This window comes from Misgurnus anguillicaudatus, chromosome 20 (assembly GCF_027580225.2).
Source record: "Misgurnus anguillicaudatus chromosome 20, ASM2758022v2, whole genome shotgun sequence".
Lineage (NCBI taxonomy): Eukaryota > Metazoa > Chordata > Actinopteri > Cypriniformes > Cobitidae > Misgurnus > Misgurnus anguillicaudatus.
This window is the reverse complement of record NC_073356.2, coordinates 26,494,882-26,517,885: the sequence shown is the minus strand read 5'-3', so window position 1 is coordinate 26,517,885 and position 23,004 is coordinate 26,494,882. Positions and strand designations below refer to the sequence as shown.

At 36.6% G+C, this 23,004-nt stretch overlaps 2 protein-coding genes across 4 annotated transcripts; both read right to left on the bottom strand.

The window, feature by feature from the left end:
- Window positions 1-5,349: 5,349 nt before the first annotated feature.
- txnl4a (thioredoxin-like 4A) lies at window positions 5,350-11,688 on the bottom strand. Its single transcript, XM_073858418.1, has 4 exons — window positions 11,541-11,688; window positions 11,063-11,247; window positions 10,880-10,983; window positions 5,350-5,740 (listed from the first exon to the last, which is right to left on the bottom strand). The coding sequence occupies exons 2-4, from the start codon at window positions 11,213-11,215 to the stop codon at window positions 5,569-5,571; spliced, it is 429 nt and encodes a 142-aa protein (XP_073714519.1). The 5' UTR covers window positions 11,216-11,247; window positions 11,541-11,688; the 3' UTR covers window positions 5,350-5,568.
- Window positions 11,689-14,666: 2,978 nt separating this feature from the next.
- On the bottom strand, window positions 14,667-22,769 carry adnp2b (ADNP homeobox 2b). Of its 3 annotated transcripts, XM_073858417.1 has the most exons (5): window positions 22,533-22,769; window positions 20,178-20,269; window positions 19,959-20,076; window positions 17,919-18,011; window positions 14,667-17,818 (listed from the first exon to the last, which is right to left on the bottom strand). In XM_073858417.1, the coding sequence occupies exons 3-5, from the start codon at window positions 20,064-20,066 to the stop codon at window positions 15,203-15,205; spliced, it is 2,817 nt and encodes a 938-aa protein (XP_073714518.1). In that variant the 5' UTR covers window positions 20,067-20,076; window positions 20,178-20,269; window positions 22,533-22,769; the 3' UTR covers window positions 14,667-15,202. The 3 variants fall into 3 exon arrangements, with proteins under 3 accessions (XP_073714518.1, XP_073714517.1, XP_073714516.1); XM_073858416.1 differs by lacking the exon at window positions 20,178-20,269; XM_073858415.1 differs by lacking the exons at window positions 20,178-20,269; window positions 22,533-22,769 and adding an exon at window positions 22,023-22,431.
- Between the last annotated feature and the right edge of the window lie 235 nt (window positions 22,770-23,004).

Here is a 23,004-nt window from a genome sequence, read left to right as displayed (position 1 = left end):
GCCGGGCATAACATCTACACCTTCGACTAATTGATATCGCATTTATAAGGTCGGTGTGATCCAGGTGCAGATAATTACGCGACAGAGGCGTAGTTTGTTTGTGGGGGTAATTCAGAATATTCAGATCCATCGGTTAGACCCCACCCCCCTTAATATTTCAACACGAAAATCACGGAGATCACATTAAAAATTGTAATACAATTAATAAAGAACAAAAACAACAAAAAAAGAATTATAATGGCTCATATCAGAAAAAACAAGGAGGACAAATTAAGAGAAATCACAAATTAAAAACATTGAAAAGATTATAAGTCATGCAAACTGTGCATGTTTTGAGTGCTTTCTTGTTGAGAGAAAATAAAATGGTTTAAATACTGTTTTAACTCTTGTAAAAATACAAAATAAATTGGTCTACAGTTAAAAAAATTGCACAAATACAATACAAATACAAAATCAGATTTATTATAAAACAAGCTTTTGAGTCTCCTTCAAAGAATCCAAAAATAACAATTTTAGGACTCATAAAAAACCTTTAATAATCTTATTTGAAATAAACAAACCAACATATTTCTAAGACTGTTGAGTGCACAACCAAAACATATGAAGAAGCGTTTCAGTGTCATTCTGACAAAAAATACATTTGGTGTCGAAATTAGAATTGAATATTTTTCTTAGAAAATCTTTAAACTAGAGCTGGGCATAGATTAATCTAGATTAATCTCATACAAAATAAAAGTAATTTTTTGCATAACATATGAGTTTGTGCTGTGTGTAATTATTATGTATATAATAACACACACATTCATGTATGTATTTAAGAAACATTTACATGTGAATATATATATTTATTTTTATTTTTATATATTTTAAATTATATAGAAATAAAAAACGATATTTAAGTAAAACATTTCTTAAATGTATATATATGTATGTGTGTGTGGTTAAATATACATAATATTTACACACATCACAAACTCATATGTTATGCAAAAAATTACTTTTATTTTGTATGAGATTAATCTAGATTAATCTATGCCCAGCTCTACTTTAAACCTTTATTAGGGTATATATTATGATGTAATTTATAAGAAACTTTTTTTACTTTGTTTGTAAGTAAAAATCTTTTTGACCATATATTATTACAATTTAAATGATCAAAAAGTCTATTCCACTATGACACTGCCGAGGGAGCACAATCAACATTCTCAATGAGTATAGCTCTTATTTATGGTTTCTTCCTTTTTTTCAACGAATCTTGTTCGACTTCATGTGGCGCCGCAAGGACAGCCGGATGACGTCAAAGTTCTGCGAGAGCGATTTCAAAGCAAACTCCTCCGTATGATTTCTTTTTTTATTTTTATTATTTTCAATCAACAACAGTACAATGAGAAATATGCAATTAATCAAAAGTATACAATTGTTATACAATCAACAAGCCAGAGTTAAAATAAATAACTTACAAAGAGAGAGAGAAGGAGAAAAGAAAAAGGTGTCATTTAACTAGCAATGTCATATTTGCTTGTAATCATGTGAGCTCTGTCTGATTTTTTACCGTTACAGTTCTTTAGCATATAAAAAATTATTATGTTGTTTTTAACCCCTGACTGGGTAACTATAGGACAGATCACATTTCTGGGTTAAAGTGACCCAAATAATGGGTTTGTTTTAACCCAACTCCTGGGTTGTTTCAACATGGTTGATTAACAATAACCCAGCAGTTGGGTTAAAACAACCCATTATTTGGGTAATTTTAACCCAGAAATGTGTTCTGTCCTATAGTTACCCAGCCCTGGGTTAAATATTTTTTAATTAATTCTTAAGCTCATTTTTAAAGTGAAAGAAGTTTGGTTTGGAGTCAGACCATTTTACTTTATAAATGTGAAATTTCCCTAGTAAAATCAACATTTGAATAAGATATTCCTTTTCTTTATCAAGTGTTTGATCATTGAAGTATATATGTCCAGTCCAGTTAACTGTAAAGCAATGTTCAGTTTTTTATAATAAATCTTTCCAATTCAACCCAAAACATCTTTCTGTGTATACAATGAAAAAATAAATGAAAAATGGTTTCCTTTTCACCTTGACAAAAACCACATGAGTAAATATTCAATTTAAACCTTTCCAACACATGCTTAACTGGGTATATCCTATGCATTATTTTAAAAGAGACTTCTTTTATTTTATTATTAATAAAAAATGTGTCCACTGTTTGCCAAGCTTACCGCCAATTCATATTCCCAGTCCAGCTGGAGGATAAACGATTCTATTAAATTTTTTTCTAATATAGTTATTTGTGACTCTTTTTGCAATATATTTATATCACCAATAAATATTTTGCAGTCAGTAATATTGACAAATTACACTGTCAGTGATTTAAGTGACTTTAAGACTTGTATTTATGCTTAGTAATTCCTAGTCAATAACCTTATATCATCGTGCTGACGATGACATGTAGCATATAGGCAGTGTTCGGATCAGGTGAAGATAAACCTTAAGAGCATATACTGTACTTATTTTTATCCTGCACCCTTTTGGTTTAAGTTTATGAAAGAAAGCATGTAACCTACAGGTTTCTTAATCACTGTATGAAGATCTTGCAGAAAAAAAACAAAGTGGAGTAGCCTAGGAGTGATTTATTGGCAAGAATTCAATCCTTTCCTGCTTTAATGAGAAATTTGATATACAAATGAATTTGTCAGCTGGATTTGTCACAGAATACCATTATAATGTTGCTGTCAAATCCAAGGTTTCCGATATTTTATGTGTGTGTGTTTTCAATTTCTCCTAAATGGGTAAATGTGATTTTCAAAAGTGGTGGGGGAGAAAATGTGAAAATAAATTTCATAAGTCTTGGTGCTGTAAGTGTAATTTACCATATTATATTAGTCAAAATTACGGAGTAAAATTATGAGGAGTATATAATTTAGTGCTGGGCAAAGTTTAATCGCGATTAATTGCATACAAAATAAAAGTGATTTTGGGCATAATATATGAGTGTGTGCTGTGTGTAATTATTATTTATATATAAATACAATACTTAAGAAACATTTACATGTGTATATATATATATATATTTATTTATATTTTTATGTATTCTTTATTATATATTAATAAAAAATGATATATAAATAAAAAAATCTGAAATGAATATATGTATGTGTGTGTGGTTAAATATACATAATAATTACACACAGTACACACACATAAAAAATCACTTTTATTTTGTATGCGATTAATTTAAATTAAATATTACTAAATGTATAACTATTATAAATATCTATTGTTATATACTATACAGTATTATTCTCTTATCAAGTCTTTTTTAAGGTTAAGGTCCATGTTGGAAATGAGATGATTTGGGGGCATAGCCTACCCTTGCACCCCCTCTCGATCCAACCATGGACACAATCATCATCAGTAAAAACAATTTGCTTTTGCAGGCTGATTTTTTGGCGTAATGTCCTGCATTTATAACAAATCTTTCCTTACATAACAATAAACTTACCTCATTGCTGGCAACAGCCAGCTCTAAATGTCTTTTCACATTGTATTCTTTGCAAAATATGCAAACACTCATTGCAGAGCATTTTTGTACACCCATTTGTGAAAGGTGTGCAGAAAGTTTTTAAATCATATTATAATTAATATATCTGTGTGTCCTACTATGTCATTGCCGTTTCTGCTTTCCCCACTTCAAGACTTTTCTCAGTGAGAAAAATGTATCAATTAGTAGTTTCTTTTTTTATTTTGTGAATGGAAATGAAAAATTAATTTTTTCAGTTTTTTATTTGAAAACAGATATGGAATGATCGAAAGATACCCAGATTCCAATCATACGAATCATATAAAAACATCTTACCAAATTGTGGTGCAGAACAGTCAGTTTAATCTGTGTTAACAATTTAAACCAAAACGAGTATTTGGATCTTGTCAAAACTTTGCAACATCAAGGACCTTAAAATATACTCATTAGGCTATAGGGCCTATAGGAATATAATGACGATTGTGGTATGCAATTTTTCATGGCTCTTGTTAAGTGCATCAGTGACTCTAAAAACAAACGGTGCTATATAGCACCAAAAGTGGTTCTTTGCTCGTAATCATAGAAGAACCGTTTTTAGTGCCATATAGCACCTGTAAAGCACCAGTGAAGCACCTGTGTAGAACCATATAGTGCTATGTAGAACCATATTTGGTGCTATAGTGGTTCTATATGGCCCCTATATGGTTCTACACAGGTGCTTCACTGGTGCTTCACCGGTGCTATATGGCACTAAAAACGGTTCTTCTATGATTACGATCCAAAGCAACAGTTTTGGTTCTATATAGCACCGTTTGTTTTTTTAGAGTGAGACTTTGCATAGTTTATGCGTGAAAAATTATAAAACACATAAAACAATTATTTTCATGCTGCTTGCTTAAAATTAAGATTTATGCCTATGTGTATAATGCATAAAATTAATATAAAAAAATTCTCAAATTAAAACATGAGCAAAATGACCCTGCTAAAACAGATAGGCCTATAGGGTGGTTTCCTGGACACACCATAAGTCTAGTCCAAGACTTTTTTATAATAGTGCTAGTTTGAGCTGAAAACAGCTTGCACATATTACATATCTTATAAAATATCAGTGCCATTGTTTTGTCCCAATATGCACACCAGTAGCCTAATGTTTTGCAATGTTAGTTTATACAAAGTAACATCCTTACTTAAGGCCCAGTCCTGGCCTAATCTAAACTGTGTTTGGGAAACCACCTTATAGGGAACATAGGGGTCAGTGGTGGTGTATATACAGTCAAATATTTGGAAACACTTACTCATTATTTTCCCCTACTAAGAGTCAACTCATCAACACTACAAAATAACACAACTATAGGATTTTTGACACAAAGTATCCAAAATAAATCAAAATTGTTATATTTTAACATCTGCAGTATAGTCACCCTTTTCTACAACTTCTAAAATCATACACATGGCATTTTATCAAGAAGTTTCTTGAATTTCACCATAAGATGCAGTTTAAACAATATTGAAAATTGAAAAAGTTCACATTTATTCTGGGCTCTATAGCTGCTTTTCCTTCAATATTCAGTTTAAGTCAACCATTTCAATTGTTTTATTTGTTTTTTACTGAAAGAAATTAATATATGTCTACAAAAGTAATTTTAAATATTTAAATAGCCTCCTTCAGATTAAAAAACTTTTAATATTTTATGTCAGATGCACAGGTTTCGCATCTAAGCTCTTCATATGTAAATATTGGTATTTTAATCTGATAAATAACTTACTAGCATAGCCAGGCTAAACTGAGGCTTGAACAAACAGCAGAAATCATTTAACAGTAGAAATCATGAAATCATCGTTTATTTATTATAAACTGGCATTTAAAGAAAACAGAACTATAAAAAGACAAATGACCACAAGTGTAAAACATTCAAACATGGGTTGAAAAATCAAACGATACAAGCAGTCTAGATGAGGTTTTTGCTGAATGCACAGATCTAGTCCAACCATGCACATCTTTTGAAGAAAAAAATATATATAATGAATAAATATCGAAGCAGAGATCAGTATCGGTATTTAGTAGAGTAGTCTTTTGGAGACACCACAAGACCCCGTCCTTTCCTGGCGCCCCTGTAGACGGTCTCAACAATGTCTATCATCTCCTGCTTGTCTTCCATGGTCCAGTTAATCTTGTTGTTATTACCAGTTCCAAGATCAATCATGATGTGCTTGTTCCTGGGGTTTAAATGCACAAGAATAAATACACACGTTGTAAGGAAAATAACACACTTTAAAAGTAGCATGATCTTTAAGAAACTTATGACAGTAAATTTAAAGACAGAGAGTAAGCAGAGTTAGCATTTCAATTGTACCCGTTAATCCATAAACTAGTTTGCAAAAGGTATGAGAAGACAACTTTACACAATATCTTTTTAAAAAAGCCTTCTCGTCAAATGGTAAATTACAAATCCTTGCAATAAATATGATAAATTAAGGTAGATTGGGACACTTTTTGACACCAAGATATGTCTTTCTTCACATATTATAATATAAAATACACGCATGCACGCACAGCAACAACTAAACTATATCATAAAATGACTGCAAATTATTTTGCCTTAATGTTCTATGTAGATTTAATTTCAAATAAATCTTTATAGTTTAAAAAAATAATAATAATAATCACACAGGACAGAAATTTACTGATTTACTGTCAAATTAATTAATTAACTGCACAAAATTAATTCAGTGGCATTTAAACTCTAACATAAGGATAGGAAGAACGTGACCTATAAGAGAAAAGCCGAGACGAGTTGTTCCAGCAATACGTATTTCTGCTATTATCCACCAGGTGGCGCTCTTACCCAACGTATAAAACCAACCCCTTATGGCGCGTTCACACCAGCCGCGGTAGAGGCGGCAAAAACGCGCTAATCGCGCATAGTTGGACGTTTGAACAGTTTGGGGTGGTTTCCCGGACCAGGATTAGCTTAATCCAGGACTAGGCTTTAGTTTATTTAGGAAATATAACTAGTTTTAAGTAACATGCCTTACTAAAAACATTACCTGTGTGCATTTTGAGGTAAAGCTTCAAAGAGTTTGGAAAGCTCTTAAAAGTGTTTAAGTCTAGGAGTAGTCTAATCCCTGACCGGGAAACCGCCCCATTGAGTTTACTCGCTTCATTCACACGTAAAATTCTAGTCATTCGAGACATTCACACGGAAATTTGTGTCATGGGAGGGGTTTCTGCGACTCCGCTGAGACTCCGCTCGCTTCCTGTAATCACGTCACTAATACTGCAAGGTCCTGATTGGTTAACGCGGAGCGCAAATCTGCCGAAGTTTAGATTTTTCAATTTGCGCGTTTCCCCCGGCAACGCTCAATTCGTGCCGCACCGCAGGATGCCTAATCGCGTTTTTGCATTGACTTTACTTTTTATACGCCAGATTTTTTTTTTAAAGTTGACAGCCATCGCCTGCGTTTTTCATGATTTTCACAAAAGTTCTATGCCCTCCATAAAATGCTCTTCTTCAAATATATAAACATTCAATATACCAAATGAAAGAACAGACCCTCTGCTTTCAAAAAAAAAAAAACCTGTTTCATCCTACCTTCAGTAGTTATTTTGTAATCAGCTTTTGAATATGGGTAGGATTCTGCAAAAACACCACATTTTGAGCAAAAAGCAGAGATAATTCCATTTTTGTGACAGACTTTTCATAGAGATCCCATTCAAAGCGATCTTTAAAACAGACACAGACATGCAGCAGCTTGCTATAGGGCAATACTTCCGGGTTTAAAAAGTTGCGGAAGGCCACCTAGTGGATAATAGTGGTATTGCGGAAAGACGGAAATACTCGTCATTGGCGGGAAAGCGTTTTCTCTTAATTGACGAGATATCTCGTCAATGGCGGCGAAAGAGTTAACATGTAAATCACCCGCACTTGCTGCCTCTAATGCGTCTGGTGTGAACGTCCAGTTAGGCAAACAGTTAGAACTCTGTGTATGTTTTGATGATCCCTCTGAATCTGATCTCTATCAAAAGTCCCTCACAAAAACAAAATCATCTCAGCCTTTTTGCTCAAAATGTGGTATTTTTGAAGAAACCTTACCATACTTGAGAGGTGATAAAAGAGAACAAATGAAGGTAGTATGAAACGTTATACATGTTTATATATTTAAAGAAGAACATTCTCTGGAAGGCATTAAACTTTTGTAAAAATCATAATAAATGCTGGCTGGCAATTTTTAAAAACGCTGGCAGGGAAAGAGTTAAAGGGATAATCCAGCCAAATATCAAAATGACCCCTGGGCCCGGTTTTTCAAAAGGCTTAATCCAGATAAAATTTATCCGGATTTAGTAATCCTTTTTTTTCCGATCCGTGATCACGTAATCCAGCTTACTTTTGAGCCAGTTTTTTAAAGCAACATCGGATTGGATCAATCTGATCCGGATAGGAACTTTTCAGGATCACTAAATCTGGATTACCAGGGCTCCAACAGGATAGGAAATCACAATGTAGAACTATAGATATTTAAAGAGCAATAAGTAGAATAGCTGGTGTGGGGTCAATAAAAGTTTATTTTTATTTAAAATGAAAACACACACATTTAAAAAATAAATGAAAAAACCCCACCCCATCCCATCCTCTTCCAGTCTGCTCATCTGAGACCTACTACAACACAAACACTGAATTTTATTTATATATATATATATCAATCAGTGACAGAATAAAATGTATTGTTTTTGGTCAATTTTGACAGCTGTTTGGGGGATTATTTTATGATGCCAAACTCTTTCGACTTTGCTGTAGGCCTATACTGAAAGGCTGAATATGTTAAAGCCTACCTAATTACTGTAGCATGACTGATGAACAAGTAAGGGATAATGTAGAGGCAGCCGGTAGTTATCGGGAAATAAGCCCCGACAGTGTGATCAGGACCCGACGCGAAGCGGAGGGTCTTGTATCACACTGAAGGGGCTTATTTCCCGATAACTACCGGCTGACTCTACATTATCCCGCTTATTACACGGTAGGGTTGCCGCGGTGACATCATTTTCCCACCGGTTAATCAGCGCGTCACAAACTCGGTGATCCCGGTATCACCTAGTGGGAGGGGCTTATAAATGCGCATGCAGACGTGCACATTTTACTTTCACTTTTGAATTACGCAACTGTTTAAATGCAACGCTTGCGTAAGCTGCGTTAAATCGCCTATGAATTTGCGTGCAATGTGAGTGCAACCATAGATATGTGTGCAACAGCTGGTTTACTTAAGTGCTTGAGTCAATGTGCGCAGGTAATTCTCACAGAACCCGCCAGTCCCAAGCAGAGCAACCGGCTACTTCTCGATAAAAGCGCTGCTTGAATGATGGGTTTAATATTTTTCTTGATGAAAAACACAACAACAAAACGATCTCGCTTATATTAAACATCATATATGTATATAATAACAAAAACGAGCAAAGCACGCGGCTTCTGTCATCATCTGGTCAGTCAGCTCGCCTTGCAAACTCTGACAGGAACAAATGAAATCTGACACCTGCGGCTGCTCTGTGACGTGACGCGCGTTCAGCCCCGCTGAATTCAGACAACAGACACTTTCAGTTGTAAGTGTTTGCTCTCTCTAACGAAACTAAATGATTTAATTACTTGAAAATATCAAAACGACGGTAAAGACGGTGTCGCGGTGGGCAAGTGATATAACCGGTGAGAGGCTGAAGCACCGGTTATCACCGTTTCACCGACTATCGCGGCAAGCCTATTACACGGCTACTTGTCACATAAGAAAAAAACTGGACATGAATATGAATTTGAAACATTTTATTGGCATATTTGTTTTAAATTAACATTTTTATCCTTCCGCGAAACTTTGCACAGATGCATAAAATGATCGTAATACCTTATTAAGATCCTCTGCTTCATACTTGTCTGTCTCCATTTATTTCTCTTTTAGCCAGTCTTTGAGAAGTTTTAATGCCCATTCTGTATTTTTTTTTGTGTGTTGGTTTCGTAGCTGTCATGCTCTATTTTGTCAAGTTCAGTCTCAGTAAGCTGTCTGTGTCTTGTCGTGGTTGTCCAGTGTTTGTCACAAGATGGCGCTAAACAAACAGTAATCTTTATTGGCGCGGAGCGATTTTACTCGTAAAAGTAGTCCCGGCTATGCGTTATTATTTTGGAGCGGTTATTATTCGAAAAGAACGAACCTGCAAATGTCTCAACTGACCAATCAGAATCAAGCATTCCAGAGAGCCGTGTAATAAATAAAATTAAAACCTTATGAATAAATAGGATATCTTGTAAGATACTGCAAGATCCAAATATATTATTATTTGATACATTTTTAAAGTTTTCATTACATTTTGGGCATGAAATCCACGCTGAATCCACCCTTCTGATGGGATCAGTTTAATCCAGATTTTTTGGATCAAAGTGATCCAAATCCTACAAAAAAGTTCTGAAAAACCCAAACTAAAGGTTTGATCCGGATCAAAGCCAAGATTGGATTACGTGATCTAATCCGATTATGTAATCCGTTTTTTCTTTTGAAAAACCCATTTTCAAGATTTGATCCAATCCGTTATCCAAAATCCTACTGGATTACTTTTGAAAAACTGGGCCCTGGATTTACTCACCCCTAAGTAATCTGAGATACATTTGTACATCATCTTGTAGACAGGCACATTTGGAGTCATTTTAGTTATCGCCCTTGCTCTTCAAAGCTTTATAATGGTAAAGAGATCAACTTCTGACTTTAAACGCCAAAAAGTGCCTTAATCCTTCACAGATGCAATCCACACAGCTCCAATGGATCGACAAAGGCCTTCTGCAGGTAATCAATTACATTTTGTAAGAAAAATATCCATATTTCAAACCTTATAAACTGTAAATACTAGCTTCAAGTAACAATGCCATCTCAGAATTGTGCGATTCGCAAAAGTTTAATCATAGTGAGCATTGGTTGTCATTGGTACGCTGCGCAGTGAATCTTGTGAGTACAAGATGATTACCGGAAGCTAGTATTCTAGTTTAAAGTTAAAAATATAGACATTCTACACACAATATCACATCGATTACCCACAAAATACCTTCATTAACCCCTTGGAGCCGTGTGGATTTCTTCTGTGAATAATGGATGCACATTTTTGAGCTTGAAAGTCAAGACTTGTTTCTAATGTGTTGGTCTGAAAGATGATGGACATATGCATCTCAAATTGCTCGAGGGTGAGTAAATCATGAAATAATTTGATATTTGGCTGGCGTATTGCGTTTGAAGTAAAAAGCAGGCATCTGATTTTGAGCCAGTATTGCGTTTTGATCCATATACATGTGGGATAATGTACACAATTATTACAGCCAACTTTAAACTTACCTGAAAAAGAACATGACTGTACAAGGGTCATACAACTCGTACATCTTGTTGAAATCGGGCACTTCTGTAATGTCCACTAAGTAAATTACTGCAAAATTCTTTACCTAAGGAAACACTTGATTTTAGTTTTTCCAAATCCAAAACCTGTATCAAAGACAATTGAATGATTGGCAAATGCAATACCTTCTCAGCAATACTGTACAAAACCTCATCCATTTTCATACATGTAGGGTCCCAGTCGTGGCCAAATCGAATAACTATAACACGATCCTCCTCAGATAAAATAGCCTGGTCCACTTGCCAGCCATTATGAAGATGCGGGAGCATGTAAGACATGGTGTTTAAGATTCAAATACACTTCCTACAAAAAAGATGATAAGAAACCGGTGTTAACATAATCGTGTGTACAGATGGCACATATCTTAACATGTTATTAAAAAGCAGTTAAAGCTGCGTTTCTCACAACTAATACAAAATATAAACAACATACAATGCGATGCTGATTGTTTACATAGTGCAATTCAATTTCTAGTTAGCTCTTAGCTTAACTTTAACGTTACTTGCTTTCAATATTCTAGAAAACTCTCACAGATGCTGCGTGTTATTTTCCGTATAGGGCAATAAAATAAAGAAACCTGAATTGCAATACTTACCCTACAAACTTACAATTTTCGATTTCACTTCAATTTTTTTGGATTAAGCGTGTGTTATGTGATTCTTAAGGATATTTATCAAACGCTCACTTGCGCTTTAGTACTTCAATGGCGGCGGCTAACGCAGGATTAAATATCAACATCGCCCTCTACTGGATTGGAGCAGACGTTTTTGTCGTGAGAAGAACTCTCCAGAAACTTTACTTAACCGAATGATATAAGCAGCATGGTGTAGATAGATCTGTGAACTCAGCCTTTTTACTTCAATATTTTCCCATTGTCTACAATACAATAATATTTCAAAGCCCCCCACTCACAATTTCAATAAAAAAAAAAAATAAATAAAAAAAACACACAAACACACACACACATATAATTTTACATAACATTTACAATATATATATTATTTTATATATACATATAAAAGTAAGTAATATATATATATACATTATGCATTTTGGTATTATTAATATAGCGTAATCAAAAATAGGCAGGACTGAATGTAAAAGTTATGGAACTTAATATTATTACATCCCTCATGATTGTATATACTCACCTAAGGCCTACATTATAGGCCAGTGGTCTCCAACATGGAGACCACTGGCCCGCAAAAACTTGCCAGCAAAAACACATTTCATTAATAGCTTCAATTTCAATATTTTTATTACATGGTTTAAATAAAAGGAAAAAAGGATTTCAGTAGACTATATAAAAAGTAGCCCTCCAAATTGTTTTTTCCATTGTGGTAACCCTTGCTTACAAACAGGTTGGAGACCCCTGCTATAGGCTGTTATAATATTATGTTTAATTTTTTTGCAAATTAATATTAACTTTTGTTGCTTGTAATTTTACACTTAATGTCAACTATCACACTGCTCGAGTTTTCTGGGAACTGCACGGTTGTGACGTAAATTATGCTGCAATTTTGACATCAGAGATATGGGAATCACATTGTAATAATGTTGTTGTTACCAAATCCAAAATACATCGAAACTTTGCTAAATTTTAAAATGGTTATAGCTACATTATAGCTATATCCATGTACACACCTTTTGCCAAGAATTTGCAAAAATGTTCTTTTGGGATTTCATCAAGCAGCTTCTTACAGATCATGAGATGCTTTTTAAACATATTGGAGCAGTTCCCTATCTATATTAGGCTTTTATTGGCTTTTGGTAATAATTTGGTTATTAATTTTAAAGATAAAAAATGCTAAATTAATGATGTCATAAATTATAATTTTGTTTAGAAAACTACAATAACAGTGTATTTGTTAACAATTCTGCCCTACAAAGGCTAAGTGCAGTAACTATGCAAAAACTGAAACTGAGAAAAATGTTAAAGTTTTTTACACCAGGCAGTCAAACATGTTACTGCAATTTTGGCACACACGTTTCTCTGAAATGGGACAAAATTGAACCAGGAGACTTTATCAAAAGACACAACAGATCTCACAAAGCCCATTACAACACTTAACTCAATTTTGACCAAATGCATAGTTACTGCGCTTCGGCTTTGTAGGGCAGAATTAGTTCATGCATTAGCTAACATAAACTAACAATGAGCAATACTTTTATAGCATTTATTAATCTTAGTTCATGTTAATTTTGGCATTTACTAATACATTTATAAAATCAAGTGTTGTAACTGTTAACAATACTTAATGCACCATGAACTAACATGAATAACTGTATTGGGATTGGCATTAACTACACTAGACAACATTCGAAGTGGATCAAAACCTTTAATAAAAGTTTACATAAAACCAATTCCTAATATCCATTCTCGCCTTAGGACAACTTTGATAAACTTTTTTGATCCACTTCAAATGTTGACTAGTATACATTTACAAGAATGATTACATGATATTAACCATATTGTTCTTTGTTTGTTCATATGTATTTGTGCATTTACTAATGTTTACAAATACAACCGTATTGTAAAGCGTTACCATAAAACACTATAAGATCAATAGGTTTCTAAGATCAAAACCCACATAACACTAAACTTCTTATTTTTTAAAATCCTTTATATTTAATTGAATGCATCATCAATTGACAATGTATTAGCAAATGTGAAATGTTTTAACATGTTACATGTTTCAACACTGGCTAGCTTATTTTGTTTTCTGAATAATGACAATATGGCTTGACAATACCCACTATTAACTAAATATCTAAGATAATAAATGAGATGCATTTGCGTGTATATACTCTAAATTTATTTACACAACCTTTGATGTCATCATTACTATGCTCAGTGTGAAACTGGTGAACTAATGCTTACAAAAAAATCTAAACTTGTACTGCACACAAATCCCCTTCCAAACACATATCAGTATCACTGAATAGAATGTCACTTAAAGGAATAGTCTACTCATTTTCAATACTAAACTATGCCCTTACCTCAACCAAGAATTGTTGACACATCCCTCCATCATCTGTGCGCGCGCACGCAAGCGCTGGAGCGCGCCGCGACACCTCGACAGCACCCAGCCTAGCCCCATCCATTCAATGGCACCAATCAGAGACAAAGCCAGAAGCGACCAAACACATCAACGTTCCTCCCATTCAAGACGAGTACCCACACGAGCAAGTCTGGTGGTACAAAACAAAACGCAGCGCCCTTCTATATTCTATGGCGCAACAGCACCCCTGGGAGCACTTTGACCCGCCTGAAAAGTCCGCTCCCCTTCTCACTCTCATAATGGGAGAGGGAGGGTGTTACTGCGCCGAGTCGAAGTACTCCCAAAAGTGCCACTACGCCACAAAACATAGTTCCTCTTTTAAATCCGCTTAGAAAAGCACTACGTTTTACTCTGTACCACCAAACTTGCCCGTACAACCACTCGTCCCAAATAGGAAAAACGCCGACGCGTTTGGTCACCTCCAACTCCATCTCTAAATGGTACCACCGAATGAATGGGGCCAAGCCAAACGCCATCGAAGCGCCGCAGCGCGCTCCAGCGCTTACGTGCACGCAAACAGACGATAGAGGGATGCATCAACAATTCCTAGCCAAGGCAATAACATAGTTCGACATTGAAAATGAGTAGACCATTCCTCTAAACACCAATCATTCTTACTGGACAGAGAGAAATCTGAACAACTGGCAAAAATCTGAACAATCAAAACTATTATTTAAATATCATATTTATAAAAGAATAAGGCAGAACAGAAAATATTTGACAATACATGGAACAGATTACTATAGAGAGATACATGGTCTAACATAAAAAGAAAATGAGTTACTTCCCTAAATGCTTTCAAAATTTATATAAAGAAAATGTCCAAAAAAAAGTTTAGATGTTTTGGCAAACAAGAAAAGTTGTAACTGCACAAACATTGAAGTTTTTAACCCTAGAACTATAACTAGGCTACAAAATCAAGTTTCGTCTGTAAGTTAATAAACACATGAAGTAAGGGAATACCAAAAACTAATGAACATATCATTATAAACGTTTTAATATGAAGAGCTAAAACGAACGTAAAACAAAAGTATTCATACGGACACGTTAATAAACAGCAGCCAAACCAAAACAAGTATTACTTCTGCTTGTTTCATTCTCTCAAGTTTTAACTCGTTTAACAGTTCTTTAACACTGGATTTAGTGTGAATTTATATTTTGCATTGTTTTATGGACAACATAACAGTTTAGGCTGTTGGGAAGCTAGTCTTGCTCCATCTCCGTATCTGCTGCTTCTGTCGAGTTAGCCACCTTTTCAGGCTCAATCTCTGGAATAAGAAGATTGTGATTCACTTTCATCAGTTCAGCCATATTGAAGCCTAAAAGTACCGCAGCCTTGTTTTTCTGTAAGGTCTTCATACATTTGGTGCGGTGCTTGCTGAACTGGCAAGCAACGTCTCCTTTGTTGAGCAGTAAACGGCTACTCAGGGCACCCACCTCCTTCTTGAGCGGATAGGGCTGTGCATTGAAATATCGATTGACAAAATCACGTCGCTCTTCGAAGGGGCGCAACTCCATTCCGGAGGGATCCAATGCAAACTTCACGGAGGGATCAATAATTATCTCAGGCGTGGGGACGGTAAGAGCAGCCAATCTTTCTTTCTCCAGCTGCTTTTTCTTTGCCAACCTTTCTTCTCGCTCTCTCCTGTTTGCCTCCATGGCTTCTTTGAAAGCGATCTCCAGACGCAACTTGCTTTGTATCTCTGCTTCGGTTTCTGGTGGCTGTATGGCAGGAACAGAAGGCTGGACTGAAGCTGGGGTCGGACCACTGACCTGTTTCGGGTGGGTCGGGTATGAGATTATTGCTCTGTTTGGTCTAGGAGTAACAGCTAATCCAGAACTCATTTTATCAGGCTCTTTTAGACCCTTGGGTGCACTGCGACATTTAGCTAAATGGACAATGATGGCCTTGGTAGTGGTCTTTCCAGTGTACACACCTCCACAGTAAAGGCATCTGTACGATGGGGTTTTAAGTATAGCGTGCAGGGTAGGCACAATGAAGTGTTTTTCTTTGAGATGCATGTGATACAACTCTTTGTTTGGAAGCTTCTCGGTGCAAAAGGGGCACTCGGTGTTATCAGGATTTGGTGTGGGCATCTTGCAAATAGCTTGAGGATTGTTGGGCAACATCTTCAGAAAGATCAGATCGAGGGAGCTGGTCACCAGCGCGAGATTGAGCTCCCTTTCACCCATTATTAACTTAGGAGCTGTGGTCCTGATGTCGAAATAGGGAAAAAGCAGATTCCCCGATTCATCGGTGTAAAGCCGGTATTCTCGCCTCATGAAGTCACAATTGCTCTTCTCGGTCATATTATGATCATACTGCATGTGGTCGACGAGCTGCTTGATGGAGTAAAACAGCCCTGTACAGAATAAGCAGTTCATGCCATGGAGGAGATGCTCAAAAACGCCCCTTTCCGATATCAAGATCTTACACGTCAGGCATTGCACGGTCTTGTCTGGCATCTTTTTCAGAAATGGAGCACGGGCAGCCAGACCAAGCTTGGGCATTTTCGAATAGTCTTTGTGAACCTCCGGGTGGGACTCGTAGATATCAGATGGGAAAAGTTCATTACAAATTGGACACGTGATCCATTTCTTGGTTTGCTTGGGAACCGGCAAAGCAGGGTTTGGCTTGCTTTGCTGAATAGGCAGGTTGTTCTGGGACACGGGCGGTGGTGGTTTGTTGACTCCTTGCACGTTATTTCCCTGGACCGATAAGACCTGCAAAGGTGCAAAAGTGTAGGTGGGCAAGCCATCGACTTTGTTGCCAGTGGGGACCAAATGACTCAAAAGGGACTGAGAAGTTAGCATGGTGCCTCCAGGGGTGGGCTGATTTACTGGGAATCTTGGAGTAACAATTAAGGATTGAGGTGCTGATGGCCTAACAGCGGGCACATTAAGGCGAACGCCTGGTGGAAGGAGGATTTGACGGGGCTGACTAGGGACACCAAAATTCACAGACATCTGTTGGGGAGGAATGCCACTTGGCACAGGAGGCACAGCAGATGCAGGTCTCACCATTTGGGTGTTTTGAAAAGCCATCGGTACTCCAGGCCTCAGTAAGCCCTTCGCCTCAGCACTAGCAAGCTGAACAAGGGCAGATGCTTGAGTGGGAAGAAATGCTTGGTTGGTTCCAGAGGAAGCGAGGACAGCAGAGCCGCCATTTTCCACCGCTTTAATCCCACCAGCAGCCAGTGTAGCGGTCACTCCTGGCTGATCGTTCATCATTAAGACAGCAGGAGGTCCTTGGGCTTTCGGTGCGAGAGCAGGATACTGTTTTTTGCTTTCAGTCTCGAGTATTAGAGATCTGATGTGCACATCAAGTTCCCTGTGCTTCGCTGAAGTTAAAAGATGATAAATTAAGTGTTCCGACGTTTCAGCCGACACCATACATCTTTTGCAGTAGAATTTCTGAGACATGTCTCCTAGGGCTATGAGTTCCCTCTCCGATCTCTGCCCTGCATATTTATTCAAGGTGGACGAGAAATGGTAGAGGAGAACATGCTTCTTCACGCTGTACAAAAGAGTATCCTGCATGTGGCATCTTCGACACTGGAATACACATCCGTTCACAGCTTTTGGAGGGAACTGGGGGACCTCAGACGGTTCTAATATTGGCTCTTCAATGTGGAACAATCTGAGGTGCTTGGACACAACTTTGGGGTGGGCTATAAATGGACAGGAATTACAGGATGAAAGCCTGCACAGACGCTCTTCTTCGTCATGGTAACGCTGAATATGGACTTTATAAGTATGCCAGGACCTGGTAGAGAACTGACACAAGCTGCAGCATAGTCCTTGGGTCCGATAATCCCACTGATGATGAGATAAGAAGGATGGGTTAGAATTTCAGACAAAACTTATTGTTATTTTTATTAGTGCTTAGGTTAACAAGAGAGTGACGTTTAAAGATCACCTTCTTTTTCCACCGGCCATCAAATCCATCAGATAAACTGTTCCAGTCTGTGGCATCAAAAATATTGTCTCCTGGGTAAAACTCCTGGAGGTCCTGTTGTAAAGAAAAAAAACCTTACTTTAGGTTACACTTTAGTTTGTAATTTATAGGAAGGTTTATTTGGTTCCCATGTAAACTAGGGATGCTCTGATCAATCGGTATCGACCGATAATGGCATTAAATGACTCGAACGGTACTCGCTAAACTTGCCGATCTCATAGACCGTTCTTTCTGTTTACCTTTGTCATCATAGAGATCCTTAATGCGGCTGCAATTAGAGAGCATTTTTATGCAGTGCGAGCATTTTTACAACCCGTTGCTCATGTGCGACATACAGATTTGGTTTTCTCTCTTTACCTATGTTTATTTTCTATGAGGATGCGTTCCGGTCAACAACACGGTGCGTCTTCACATACCCATCAAACAGCGTAAACAACACATAACTATCGCGGACAACTGCATCATCATGCCAAAAGTTTATCATTTGCATGCATTTTAAAATTTTGAGCATTTCAACTTTCATTTCCTCACAGATGCTCTTGTCTGCGTACACCCGCCGTGCGCACACAGCAGCCTGTCATCAGTGCACGTGAATGGAGCGATCTCTCTCACGTCTTAAAGTTGCAGTAACCTTATTCATCTTTCAATAAAATCACTCTCTGTTCTTGACTAAAGAACTGTTGTACTTCATAACAATGCGTGTTTATTATATTCACACTGTAAGGACTGTGAAGTGTTATAGTTTCATTACTTTTAAGAGACATAAACCTTTTTAAATAGATATTAAATATATCTTTGCAGAATAAATATTTGTTGTGCTTATTTATTTGATTCTCTATTAAAACAATAATTTACCCAATTACTGCAAGTAAACAAAAAAATTGAACAGTTACCAGTCCTTCCAGAAAAACGCGGGGTTTTTTGTGATTGTTGCGGGCAAAAATCCTCTATTTTGCGGCACGTTTTCTTAAAAAATGCGATGGAATATGCGGGATATTTATGCAATTTATGCAATGGAATTTCGGGAATTTGCGAAAATTGCGGAATTTGCGAAAATTGCGGAATTTGCAAAAACTGCGGAAACTTGCAAAAGCTGCAATGATGTTCACGTCACATAATCACGTCACTTCATAACGTTCCCATGGCAATAGAGGACACGGCTGCGCTTTTGGGAAGTAAATGCAACATATTTCAATGTTCTGCTAATGTATATATGTGACTTTTTGCTACGAAAATGCGGAGATTATGAAATCATGCAAGCCCGCATATTTTATGCGCGGAAATATGTAATTAATGCGGCGAAAGTGCGCCGTATTTGGAAAAAATGCAGCCCCGCATAAATATGAGGTCTTTGGCTGATTATGCAATATATCGCGCGATCGCACAATCGCGTTTTTCTGGAGGGACTGAGTTACAGTCATCAAAGAGCTTGCATATCAGTTAAAAAAAAAAAATCGGTATCGACCGATCACAAAGCTAACAAATCGGTAATCGATATCGTCTGCAGAAATCCTGATTGGAACATCTCTAACCGTGGGTTTACACCAGCCGCGTTTGAGGTATCAAAATCGCGTCTACCGCGCCTAGTTTGCTGCTTGAGTGTACTCACTTCATACGTGCGAGAAAGTGCGAAATTATAGTCATCGAGACATTCACGCGGAAATTTGCCTCATTGGATTCGCATCACTCCGCTCGCTTTCTGTAATCACGTCACTACTAAAGCACGCTCCTGATTGGTTAACGCAGCGCGTTTTTTCCGCCAAAGTTCAAAATTTTCAACTGGTGCGATTGACACTGCAACGGTCAATTTGCGCGAACTAGCCGCGCAAATGAGGGGGAATCGTGTCTACCACGCTAAACGCCTCATTCACGCCGAGAGACCTCCAGATGCGCATCAACGCGTCTTCACATTGACTTAACATTGACGCATCTACCGCGGCTGGTGTAAACGCAGCATAAGACTAACACTTTAGTCATGTTTTATTGTATACACAAACATACCTGGCCTAAACTGAGACATTCTTCTAGTCCGAATTCTCCAAGAATGTTTTTCACTTTTCTTCTCGTTCTACGGATCTTCTCCAACCCTCTGACTGGAAACTGGTACATGGCTCCGCACCTGAAAAAGATAAATGTAAATATGTAAATATTTGTTGTTTTTATGTACAGTCATTTTTAATCATAGCTCAATTATGCAAGATACAATAACAGCTCACTAACAAACTGTGGCAGAAATCAGGTTTTGTTCAGACAGGTAGCTGAAATCCCATTCGTTTAGCATAGTTGATCTAAATCAGTTTAGATTTTGTAGTCTGAACAAAAAAAAAAGAAGATAAACACACAGATATTTAAATTTTTTCAACAAAATGTGATTTTTTTAAGTCCATTTCAAATCTTAAAATCACATATGCACAACACGCACAATGCACAGTGTGGATGAGTGAGTAAATCGAGACAAGGCATGCAAATGTCCAGTTTTCTGCCTACTATTTTCATACCGAGTTCATCCACACTCAGTTCTTATCGACAAAATCAACTCATTAGCCTACAGTCTGTTTCATTACTATGGAAACTGATGTAGATAGCAGATATTGAATAAACTGTCAATGTAACAATAGATCAAATTTCACTCAGTCTGTGAAATTAATCAGTTATACTTATGTAGTACAGTATAATCCAGAATATGACATATTTAGTGTATAATGTCTATGATGAGTAATCAAGAGTTTTAATTATGCCTAACATTATGCTATGGCAAACAAAAACAATTCTTCTTATATAGTTTTTTCTTATTATACACACATAAGTTATCCCATAGTTGTGGTAACAGTCGTCTCTTGCAGCCAGACCTTACTACTGAAAATCTGGGAACCATGGCAACTTTGAATGGCGAAGGACCGCCCCAGAAGAGGCCATTTGACTGACACATAAGGCAACCAATCACGCGTCATGTTTAGGAGCTTGCAGATGTTGCCAATGATAACAGGCCAGCGTGCAACCATCATTCACGACCGTCACTAAACTTTATAACAACAATAGCAAACACGTTAAAATACCTTTTTAACCTGCAGCGTTTATTCGACCTTGATCTATAGAATATTGTCACTTATGTAAACATGAAAGCGTTCTTTTGCAGAAATCTTGTTCAACCAATCGGAGAACGATCACTGAAGTGTCTCCAAAAAAGTGTTTCATATGCATCAGACCTTTATCCAGTCGTCCGTGGGCGTGACCTGAGGCTATGGTAACATTAAATTGGCATGATGTACATATAACGTATTTCCAAATTGGCCTATACCAGGGTAAGGGGATTAAATTTTAATATAACTATGTCACGCTTGTCATGCATAATTCAAAAGGAGTTTCAAGCAAGGTTGATGTTCATGAAAATGTCCTATTTAACCCTCAATTAAAATGAACAAATGAAGATATAAATGTATTAATAATTTTGCAAACAGGTATTATTTTATAGAGAAAACTAGGCCCTTTATTATTGGTGTTAGTAGTATTATTACAGTTTTATTAATTTATTACATTTAATTATTATTAAAAACTTTTATTTTTGATTTTAAAAAACTCAGGTCCAAAAATTGTCTTTTTATCTTAATAATGCAAATATGTAAAAAAAAAACTGTTGACTCACAAAAACTACCTAACATGGTAGTCTAATTAATTTAACTTTAATTGTGTTGACAATAATTTCTGCATCTTTAAAATGTGATTGGTTCTGGCTTCCCAATGCTTTTTATTTACTTTAAATCAGAAAAAATAAATAAAACCATGAACACATTACAGTTTCTTTTTTTAATCTTTTTTTGTCGTAGTACAATGTTGAGAATGTGGGTACACCCTCAATCGTAATGACAATAATGTCATAATAATTTTTACTTTTTTTATATCTTCACGTTGCGATTTGGGCTAAATGTAAATCTCTGCCTGTTGAAAATGCATTATCCGATTACATTTATTCGTTTAACATTTTGTCTTAAGAGCCAACAATAAGTGTAGTTTACCAGGCTAAAAATGCAACAATGTGATACATTTAATGCAACAAAATGGTCTTACACCAAAACACGATGATAATCTGAAGGACAAGCAAAAATGACATCTGCAAACGAGTTTTTGAAAAGGATAATGAAGTGTACTTGACTGTATGACAGAAATAAGGTACGTCTCATCCCGCCATCCAACGATCAAATACAAAGCTTCATCCATGCATAAGTTCCCATGTGCATCGCATAACTTACATCTGCGCAACCGCATATCTAATTTTGCACAACCTGATAAGCTATTTATTTATAAGCATCACTTAACCCCACCAAATGTGATAAATTTAAATATCTGCGTCTCCTACAATTTGCAATCTATTAAGCGCCCTACAACGAAATATGATTTAATATCGTTGTAACCAGCGCGATTCTTAATAACCCAGTGAGGTCACATAAACTAATTTCTATCGTGCAATGAGCTACGTTGTAGCCTACTTCCTGCTCACCACGCCGTCATACCGAGCCGATTACATTTTGAACGCAATGGCTAATGTTCCCTCGCGCTATCTAATTGTGAGGACATTACCTTTTTTCAGCGCCACACCGATTCTGGGAGGGGATTTAGCTACTTTCAATGATCCGTGCGCATGCCAAAATCGATGATAGATGATGTGGAAGCAGAATAGGATGTTCAAACAACAATTTTACTTTCTCAACTATAGAAAACAGCGATGGAAAGTAATCGTCAGTATTTGTAATCAGGACTCGTTTATTGTGCTTGCCGTTTAGCGTCGAGAAAATGGCGCATTGAACAACTGGGAAGTGACGTCAGAGCAAAATTATCATACTGGCCGCCTGTCCAATCACAAAAAAGTACGCTTGAATTGGAAAAACTTTGTTGTGTAGCACTCGTGTTGGTTCTTAGCGGTTAACATGTGAAGGTGCATGTCAAACTTTTTATTTGTTAGCTACTCAGAATGTGATTAGTTGCAGTTATTTAAAGATTCAACAATATTAAGCATTATTTAGAAATGGTCTGGCCACAAGAGGGCGCAGTT